The 11,140-nt window shown below is 40.3% G+C and overlaps 1 protein-coding gene across 1 annotated transcript; it reads left to right on the forward strand.

The window, feature by feature from the left end:
* The first annotated feature begins 9,167 nt into the window (after positions 1-9,167).
* On the forward strand, positions 9,168-10,929 carry LOC134215513 (transmembrane protein 177-like). The gene is made up of 3 exons (XM_062694690.1): positions 9,168-9,406; positions 10,000-10,456; positions 10,518-10,929. The coding sequence occupies exons 1-3, from the start codon at positions 9,249-9,251 to the stop codon at positions 10,842-10,844; spliced, it is 942 nt and encodes a 313-aa protein (XP_062550674.1). The 5' UTR covers positions 9,168-9,248; the 3' UTR covers positions 10,845-10,929.
* The last annotated feature ends 211 nt before the right edge of the window (positions 10,930-11,140 follow it).

Below are 11,140 nucleotides of genomic sequence, written 5' to 3' on the forward strand. Positions count from 1 at the left end.
AACAGTACGGCGAAACAGAAACTACAAACCAGAAGGTATTTGTTGAATTGGTAACGAAGCCACGTTAGGTCTTGTTCTTCGCCAAAATTACGAAATTCTTTCAATATATCCTCTATGCGGTTAATGACATCGTTATAACGTGGTTGCTTCCATCGGCAACAGAACCAGACCATCGTACTGTTAAGCACTCCCAAGAAAAGCTCAATGTTATACAGTATGTAAGTGAAGAATGGGGCATTCAAATCAATTAACTGCCAGCGTCGTTTATATATCAGCGATACCAGTGAAGCTGCAATCAAGAAAATGCCCCAGAGCGAGTGGAAAATTGTTCCTATTTTCAGCTTCTTTCTCCGTTGCATGTTACCTTTAGACAAAGCGTTTATCGGAAACGGTGCGGCATAGAAAAGCTGTGCGCTGAGAATCAATGGCTGAAGAGAGTGTCTCAAAGCTTCTCGAACTTGCTTATTAGACATAGATATGGGTTTCTTCGGAGTTTGAATTCCAAGGATCTAATATCGTAAAATTTGTTTAAATCTCTCCAAAATCCCAGAATGTTTTTTGACTGTCACTGAATACTTATGTTTTATTACAGATACCAACTGAGCAAACATTAACAATTGTACAGGTGTCGCACCAGATGGAATTAAATAATAAAATGCCTCTGCATCGTATGCTTGTTAGGGTGTCAATAAAAATTGCTTTAATTAGGTTAAAATTCTTCATTACCGCTAGATGTTGATTTGACACGAACGCATGCAGTTTTATTTTAATAAAAATGCATAAGTAGTGATAAACATTTAGTCCATAGAAATTTGATCATAACTATTCCTTCATACTTTCGATGGCACCCTCCCTAGCGGCATCAATGTTAATTTATGAAGTACACGTGTTGTACACACCTGGTATATTTTTAATTGGCTGTAAAATCTCTTATTGCATTCAGGTCGGAAGTCATAATTTACTACTAATGAACGAGAATTATAAGCTTCAGTGAGAGTGTTCCTCTTTTTGATATCACGGAACAGTGAATAAAGATTGAACTTTCCCCTTGGCCACTCTTCACTAGCATTAGTTGGAACAAAAGTAACATTGAGATGTTTGAATTAAAAGTAGAATTTATTCTTCGTATACATTCCACCTGGAATTTCCCCAGCTGTTTAACTAAGCGTTCACAATTAAAAGCTAAAGCAGTTAATAATTAGAAGCATTTGTATGTCTTCCATTGCATGAATAAGTGTCACTCGATAATGTTTCCTACTCGAATACATGCTAGACCAGAATTGACTACTAGCTGGTACAGCAAAGAAATGGGCTCCGGTCGATCGAACGTTGGTAGGAATTGTTTAGATAACGTTGTAAGCAAGCTACGAGACGATACCAGTTATCTGGATTATCTATTGACAATTTTGCCAATGCAGGGACGATAATACCATGAATCCTCTCAACTTGCCCATTACCTCGAGGAACTCCAGTTGTCGTTAAAAGGTGTTGAATCCCTTAACGTTCTCAGTATTCCTGAAACAAAGTGGATGTAAATGCTGCCCCTCGATCGGAAATTATTCGCATCGGATTACCGAAGCAAGTTTTTTGAGTTTCCAATTTTTTGAGAACTTCTTCTGCGGTCGTTGATTTCACCGGGTAGATCCAGACGAATTTGGTAAAAGCGTCTACGACGGTGAATATGTAACGATAGTTCTTCTTAGATGCTGTTAGGGGACCAAAGTGATCAACGTGGTATGTCGATAGTGGAAGATCATCCTTGGGGATTGGATGCAGCAGTCCTTCCTTTTTCCCGGCCTTCCTAGCTCCCAGAATGCATGGGATGCAGTTCTCTATGAAACGTGAATGCATGGGATGCAGTTCTCTATGAAACGTTCTAGTTTTGCTTGTAGACCTTCGTTCCAATACTCACGCTGGATGAGTTCTTTCATCTTATTTGCCTTGAAATGTCCTTGCTCGTGGGCTTGCCGAATTACCGAATACTGCATCACACACGGTACCACCAGAAGTTTACCACCGGCGTGATACTTGTAGAGCACCCCATGGTCCACATAGAAATCGTCGAAATTCCCTTGCTCCAGAGCTTTCATTATAGCTCGCAGTCTTTGGTCGTTACATTGGTTTGCTTTCACTTGCTCGATCACGTTGTTTTGCAGAATATGCACCGCTGGATAGCGGCTTAAAGCATCAACAATCAACATGCTTCATGCGAATCCCTGGGCGATGCTCTATTGTGTAGTCATATTCTTCCAATAGCAGAGCCCATCCTGCGATTCTCGGTCATTTTAAACCCGGAGCAATCGGTCACGATCTTGAATGATACTCCGAGCAGGTACACCCTAAACTTTTTCAATGCTGACACGATTGCTAAAACTTCGAGTTCGTAGCTTGGGTAGTTAGCTTCCGCCGCTGAAGTTTTTCTGCTGTAGTATTGAACTGGATGGAAGTTATTATCTATCGCATCTTGCTGCAACAAAACAACTCCATAGTCGTCCCTGCTGGCATCCGTGTGCAGCTCCGTCACCGCTTGCTGATGATACAACGCCAAAGTTGGTCTTCTAGAAAGGGCATCCTTTAATTACTCCACGGATCATTTCTGCGCAGGACCAAACAAGAATACAGCGTCGTTTCTCAGCAAATCTGTCAACGGTTTTGCGATGGTTGAATAATTGGGTATAAACATCCTGAAGTATCCAGTTAACCCCAAGTATCGCTGAATCTCCTTGAATGTTTTAGGCTCCAGGAAATTTTGAACTGCTGTTGTTTTGTTTGATGTTGGTTTTGTTGATCCATCCTCAACTTCGTAACCAAGGTATTCTATTTTCCGCATCAGGAAATGACACTTCGACCGTTTTATTCTCAACCCGTGCTCCTCTGCAATTGCCAATATCATGGTCAACTTTTCTAACGGCTGTTGCTCATCTTTCGCCGGAATGAGAAGGTCGTCAATGTAGACGACTACGACCTTCTTTTTTATCAAATCCCGAAATATGTGGTTTATGTATCGCTGAAAAACGGTCGGGGATGTGCTAAGACCAAATGGTGTGACAAGAAACTCGTACTGGCCAAATGGGGTTACAAACGACGTATATTTACGACTGCTGTCGGCTACCGGAACATGAAGGTCCAAAGTTGAAAACACCCGCGCGTCTTGTAAGTCGTCCAGTATATCCTCGATTAACGGTAGGGGAAAATGATCGCGGACCAAAACTTTGTTCAACCGCCGATAGTCCACACAAAGCCTTCTAGTACCATCTCTTTTGTGAGCCAGCACGATTGGACTGCTGAACTCCGATGTACTCGGTTGAATGATTCCTTCTTTCAGCCATTGATCCACCTGCTTCTGAGCGATTTCCTTCTCTAATGGAGCCAGTCGACGGGGAAGCTGTTGAATTGGCGTCTCATCTTTCAATACGATCTTCAATTCGACGTCCGATGATCGTGACACACGGGGATTGTAGTTGCTTATAAGGTTCAGTGTTTGTTCTTTTATTGTTGGATTATTTATATGCGCCAAGGGATCATCTTCACTTTGGTCTGCAGTATCAATGCAATGTACAAAATTGTCATCTTTTGGAAAGAATTGCGATCCTGTTACCGATACCTTCACATCACCGTATAACAGCAAATTGCGACCTAGCAACATTTCCATGTTAAGGTGTTCCATTGACATGACACTGAATTTCAGCGGCATTACTGTATCAGCGATCCGTATCTGTAGCACTGCCGTTCCCAAGGTCCACACAGGGCCACTGAGTGTGTACAACTCCTGCTTTTCTTCTTCGTTCAACGGTAGGTTCAGCCTGTTATGCACGTCTTCACGAATAAGGGAAACGGAAGCCCCGCAGTCGAAAAACACTTGTTTAACATCTGCACCGACAATAACCGACAGGAATGTCCCACTATCAACCACAGATCTTTGATTGCACAATTTTACTGATCGCTTATCCTTCGGGCATTCTCGCATAATATGTCCAGGCTCCTGGCACTTATAACAGACTGGACGTCTAACTTCTGCAGTACCACTTTTTGGTCGATATGCACTATCGCGATATCCGACTCGACTCGACTGTTTGCATATATGTGGAAATATCTTTACTATTTTTTATGTTTTGATAAATTCGTAGCTTCTCCTTGAAATCGGGGATTGTTTTTGCCCCATACAGCACTGTTTTGTCCGCACTATTATCCACTATGCCGTTCACTGTGTATGATATAATCGCCTCCACTTCCAGGTCAACTTTCGCACCCAACTCTCTCATCACTAAATAGTACTCGAACACTGTTTCATGGGAACTTCTTCTCCTTTTCGTAGTTGATCGTGGATTACTGCACTATTTTCTCGACAGTGTAACTCTGCCACAAGGAAGTCCTTCAATGCGTTCCAATTTGTAATATGACGCACTGTGTTTAATGAAGATTTCGCTAGTCCTACTAGTTTTCTTTTTGCCACAACGTACTTCCTTAATTCCGATAACCCAATCGACTCAGCCATTTCTCCGAAATCTTGAATCCACTTCAGTACTGGATAAGTAAGGTCAGTATCGGAGAACTCGTTGAACGCTGATTCAACTTCCGAAACTGTCAAATTGCCGGTGGCGATTGTATTCGATTCAAAACGGGCGTTTGCTGTATCACCACGATTAACACGACTATTCACTGATCCATGTTCGCTATTTTCATCGAAAATATCATCTTCATCGCCACACCGGTTGCCACGTTGTCCATCACCATGTGGGACATTACGGTGTCCAATCTGCGTAATCGCACCGCGTTCACTATTACTCTCGAGAGAGAGTGTTCACTTTCAACATTTCGATAGTCACGTAATCCATCTCCTCGCATAGGAGCATGTTGCTGTGGTGTGCTGGATACGTGTGGACGAGCTCGAAGCTTGCCAATTGCACTATGTAATCTGTAGTTTTCTGCTCGCAACATGTTCAATTCACCTCGCACTTCTTCTAACTGGGTAGTAACGTTCGCCAACGTCATATTTGAAAAATTGAGCTGATCTACCAGTCGTGCGAAAGTGTTATCATTTGGGTTCGCATACTGTGGATGCCCATAAAGGGGAGGAGGAGGAGGATTGTTGTAGGGATTCATTCTTTAGCAATAGGCAGAACGACGTTACTGGTCTGAAATCCTCTCTTATTTTTTCCAGTGGTATTAGTTCCGCACAATATTAGGAACGATTAACGCAGACGAACAATTGATTCTTCTGTTGTACAGAATTATTGGTTTTGTCCACAGAACCACGTTTTTCTTTGCTCACTCTACTCAACTCAACCCCACACGGATATTATAGATAAATGACACTATATCACTAATTTAGTAGGTGGTATTATCACTACGGCTATGAACGACTTTATCACTAGCTACGATGATAAATGTTGAACACACGCTGAACCACATCAGTCACATACGGGTCATGTGCGTCGCGTGATATCCCAGTTTAGCCCCCAATTCTGTTAGTTTTAAGGGAATTTCTACCGCAGACCACAGCAGACCACAGGGAATAATTATTTTCGGATCTCAAGCAAGACGACTGAAATAATTGGAATATCGTTACCGAATACTGCGATCTTAACGCGAACCAGTCTCTTGCAAGTCCATATGAGTACTTGCAATATAATTTCATATGAGGAATTCTCTGAACAAATTGAAAAATAAAGAAAAGAGAGTAGAGAATAGATTTACTAGAGATGTTCACTTTGCTTTTCTCTCAACATACATATTTTTGGACGAGAATTCAGATTCTCATTTTGGCCAAAGATGATACATATGAACTTTCTCTAACAAACGGTTTATTTACACTACATCTCACTAATAAATAAATAATATTTACACAGTTAAAAATTATGAAAATTCTACGCCATGGAAATATTTAAACGTTTATTTTTTTGTTCAATAGCCTTTAATTTCACATTCAACTTTTTCTTGTATGCAATATTGAATAGAAGCTCCATAGTAACGACGACCTGTAATTTTAAAAAATGATGGAAAAATGAGTCGAATCGAACGGAGCCTTTTTGTTACATTATATATGCTGTGACATGTTTATTCTGTGTAATTGTAATGACATCAATCACCCAAAAATAAACTACAAACGATAATTTGTGTGGTGTTGACGACAAAATCTTGTTGAGCTGTGTAATATGAGGTAAAATTGTTCCCACCCGAAGTTCGAAGAAAACTTTCTAAATCGGATCGAAAAACAAACACGCTTTTTATCTCAGGATCGGTAATTCTTCACTTTTGCTAAAAAAAAATCTTTTATTATTATTATTTATTCAGACTAAGGCCGAAGTGGCCTGTGCGGTATATAAGAGTCTTCTCCATTCGGCTCGGTCCATGGCTACACGTCGCCAACCACGCAGTCTACGGAGGGTCCGCAAGTCATCTTCCACCTGATCGATCCACCTTGCTAGCTGCGCACCTCGCTTACTTGTGCCCGTCGGATCGTTGTCGAGAACCATTTTCTCCGGGTTATTGTCCGACATTCTGGCTACGTGCCCGGCCCACCGCAGTCGTCCGATTTTCGCGGTGTGAACGATGGATGGTTCTCCCAACAGCTGATGCAACTCGTGGTTCATTCGCCTCCTCCACGTAACGTCCGCCATCTGCACCCCACCAGCACGCAGCACTTTCCTTTCGAAAACTCCGAGTGCGCGATGATCCTCCACGAGCATCGTCCAGGTCTCGTGTCCGTAGAGGACTACCGGCGTTTTGTAGATTGTCAGTTTGGTACGAACTCTATTCGATCGGAGCGTCTTGCGGAGTCCAAAGTATGTACGATTTCCAGCTACTATGCGTCTCCGAATTTCTCTGCTGGTATCATTTTCGGCAGTCACCAGTGAGCCCAAGTACACAAATTCTTCTACCACCTCGATTTCGTCACCACCAATACTAACTTGCGGTGGGTGGCTCACATTGTCTTCTCTTGAACCTCTTCCTATCATGTACTTCGTCTTCGACGTGTTGATGACTAGTCCGATCCGCTTGGCTTCCCTCTTCAGTCTGATGTAGGCTTCCTCCATCTTCTCAAAGTTACGTGCCATAATATCTATGTCGTCGGCGAAGCCAAATAGCTGGACGGTCGTATTGAAAATTGTACCACTCGTGTTAATCCCTGCTCTTCGTATTACCCCTTCCAAAGCGATGTTGAATAGCAGACACGAAAGACCATCACCTTGACGTAACCCTCTGCTGGTTTCGAAGGTACTCGAGAATGCCCCTGAAACTCGAACTACGCACATCACCCGATCCATCGTCGCTTTGATCAACCGTGTCAGTTTATCCGAAAATCCGTTTTCGTGCATTAGCTGAAAAAAAATCTACTGATTTCTATTTACTTGCAACTTGAAAAATATTAATTTATCTTATCCCAACAAATATTGGACGCTGGTAAATCGCTCAAGTAGTCAAAAAAAGAATTCTTCAGTCAAAAACTAGCTTTTTGCCTTTCTCGTATACAAAGTATACGTAAAGGCTATATGTTCGCTCCAAAAACGAACTTTTTTTTTCTGAGCATCGATTGATTTTGTTGTAATAAGGTATTAAATCTGCCGCCATCGGGGGTGACAATGGGTCTGGGGGGTAAAAATGGTTCAGCGCTCTCACCGACAGGCTGGAGGTCGTAGGGAAAAACCGTTCAAAACGGTCTCTTATATTTCAGTCTTCTTGCCCTCAGATACATTCAATCTATTCCACAAGCATTCTAAGTAGTTAAAACAGTGACTCATTCTCACCCCATTCGACCCATTGTCACCCCCGACTAGGGTTTTAGTACCGGGAGTACCGGTACCGGAATTCCCGGGAGTACCGACCAATTTTCGGTACCGAAATACCGGTACTGGCTTAATGAAAGTACCGGTATTGTCGGTACTAATGAAAAAGTTTTGGTTAAAACTTCCGATGGTTAAAACCACATTATTTAAATGCAGCAGCTAGTAAGAAAGATATTATTTTTTTTTACTAAAATTTCAAACACCTGACAATAGAGGTAATAAACTATAGAGGACGATTGTCGCTGCGGTTCCCTTTGTTATCGTCTTCAAACATGTTGGCTACCTATCTGTCAAAACGTACTCATTTTCCTTCGCTGACATTTAAGCTGTGAACCATTCCACTGATTCGTTTAACTTTTAGTTGAAATTTGACACTTCGATGGTTATTTTCCCCTCAGGTTGTTCGGAAGCCGACCCATTTGAGTTTTGACAGATTGATAGTTATTCGGAACGAAAATGATTTGGCGCCAATTTTCTCGCGAACAAAGTTTAACTTTTTTTTTTAGAAAACTTCCAGTACCGGTATTTTCCCGGTACTCCCGGTACTGAGGGGTTCAGTACCGTAGTACCGGGACTCCCCAAAAGGGTCGGTACTAAAAACCCTACCCCCGACGACAATAAGGACTGCATTATGTGATTATTACAAAAGATTATAAAGATTATTGGTATGAGAAACCACATACAGTACCTATTTCCTATCCCAACAAACATAGGAAACTGATAGAGTGCTTATTAAACTAAAAATAGTCTTCTTCAACTAAAAAACTAACTTATTCAACTTAATTTGTTTGTTGGGATGTAACTGTTAACCTATGTATGAAGTTTCGCATGGAGATACAAGCCGTAAATATGTTTCTACTAATCATATACAGCCATTCAATTTGGATTAATGCTAACAAAAATGCTTATTCCACTTCACGTATTAAATGAAATAAATACTATAAAATCTACAACAATCTTCCTCTGTATACTCAGAATAATCTGCACGTATTACAAATGTGGTTTTTTTGTTATGGTTTTTTTGTTTGACTAATACAAATTGTTTTGCGTTAATGAAATATATGTGCAGCTGCATATATATATATATATATATATATATATATATATATTACACTAATTTGTTTTAATGCGTCCTGGTATAGTCGATGGTTAGGTTATGTACGCACATATAAATCTTAAAATTAAAATTTATGGATTTTCGCCAATAAATATGTCCAAATTAATTATCTTCCGTTTAGTTTTTTTTACTTCTATTAAGGTAACGACACAACGTCCAATTTAAAATGATGCGCAGTCTCCATAGGAATAAACGAGGGGTCTGCGTGTGATATTTACGCCTACAAACTGACAGCATCCAAGCAGGCAGCAGACATTCCACTCACGTGCGTGCATGATAAGACCGTAAACAAACTGTTTGTTGTGATTAAGTAATAATATTGTCCAGAAGTAAAATAAGCGGAAATGGTCCGAGCAGGAAAAATACCTTTCTTTCTCACAGAAACTGGTCGCCGGCTGGTGTTCTATGGATCAACGACATTGACCATTGGGCTGTTTGCAGGACACTACTTGCCACACACGATCGGAATAGGATACTATAAAGAGCTCTTTCAAGCGTACAAGTAAGTTATGAATATCGGATGATTTTTTTTGATCTTAATATCTTGATTGGATTAATTAAGATGTTATAGGGTATTCATTCATGGTTTGAAGTAGTGCAAAAGTGTGCCATGGTTTGAAACATTTTGGAATCAATCGAAATAAGCATATCATTCGTAGGTAATTGGACTAAATCAGTATACACAGCATATTTAGGCATACTGAAAGTTATATGGTTGATAAGTTGATATAGTTCATTCAGTCATATTGTTTGAGTAGTAAAATTAGGCGATTTATAATATTTTGAATGAATATTTTGCCATTGGTTTGTTATTGTTATAGCGAAATGAGTTATTTATGAGCTATTTGCTAAAACAGTGTCTGTTATTAGCTTTGTTCTTATAGCAACTGTATCAAACAAACTAACATCCAATTTTGCTATTCTATTATTCATATATTAATGGTAAAATTTGTTATTCTTCTGCTTTTTACTCGGGAAAATCCCTAACATTAAATCTATGCATTTTATCGTATATTTCTTAAAATATATTGCAAAACAAGTTTAAAACTATCAGCACTATAATATTACCTCATTTCTCATGATTGTACTTTGCAGAAACGGAGAACAACGCCAGGTATCGGATAAACTTCAGCAGCGTTTCAATCGTGCAGTGCAACTTCTGAACCTTTCCAATATCGAACGGAAATACGTTTCCCCGTTCATGGTGTATGGCTTCGATGTAAGCAACGCAGGTTCCATGAAAGCCCGCTTCGGGGGTGTTGTTGGCATTCCCATTAACTTTCAGTATGATAATTCAACCGACATCGAGAAATCCGATATGCTGATCGGTAACAGGAAGGTAGACTGGGCTTCTGAAGGAGGAAAGCTTTTGGACGAATGTCTGATACTATCGGAGGACGAACAAGTTTTCGGAATCGCTCGTGAGATATTGACTCTAAACACCAACAAGCGACTGATCCAGGCTATTATACCCACCGTCTCATGGTTCTTCACTTACAGTGCCGCATCATCAATTAACCAGAGGTGTAATTTCTATGTGAGACCGCTCTCCGTACGTGTCATGCTAGTTCGATGTTAATGTATTCAATATTAACCGCAATATATTTTTTCAGTTGCGATTGATGCTCTATGCGATCTGTAGCTTATTTGGCTACGGTTTGTACTCGTTTTCACAGGACATGACTGAGATTTACTACGATACGGATGTTGATAAACAGTTAGCAGCATTGGGCCCAGAGGTGGTGGATGCAGGTGCGCGATTTTACGATAAAGTGCTAAAGAAAAATGTTGCCGTTCGTAAGCTGACGGGTGACGACTACTATACTGCGAAAGGAAATGTGAATTATCTGATCCGCCAGAAAGCGACACCCTTAACAATTAGGAAAGAATTTTTCGTAACAGATTATAAGGATTTTATTCCTGTTCAGGAAAAGAGTTAAATCATTTCTGTTAATATGAATAGAAAAAATCAAACACCTAAATGATACCATTTAATTTTTATTAAAAGAACTTATTCCAAAGATATTTCTAAAATATATTTTAGTTACTAGATAAAGATTGTCGCTTCGGTTCCCTTTGTTCTGCTGTCCGGAACATTTTGGGTACCAAGCTGTCAAATCGTATGGATTTTCCTTTTTTGACATTTAGCTCCCCTATCATCGCCGGCAAAAGATGTTCCGGACAGCGACAAACTTTATCTTGTAACTAAAACATCTTTTAAATTTCTAAACGATTC

This window comes from Armigeres subalbatus, chromosome 2, assembly GCF_024139115.2.
Source record: "Armigeres subalbatus isolate Guangzhou_Male chromosome 2, GZ_Asu_2, whole genome shotgun sequence".
Classification (NCBI taxonomy): domain Eukaryota; kingdom Metazoa; phylum Arthropoda; class Insecta; order Diptera; family Culicidae; genus Armigeres; species Armigeres subalbatus.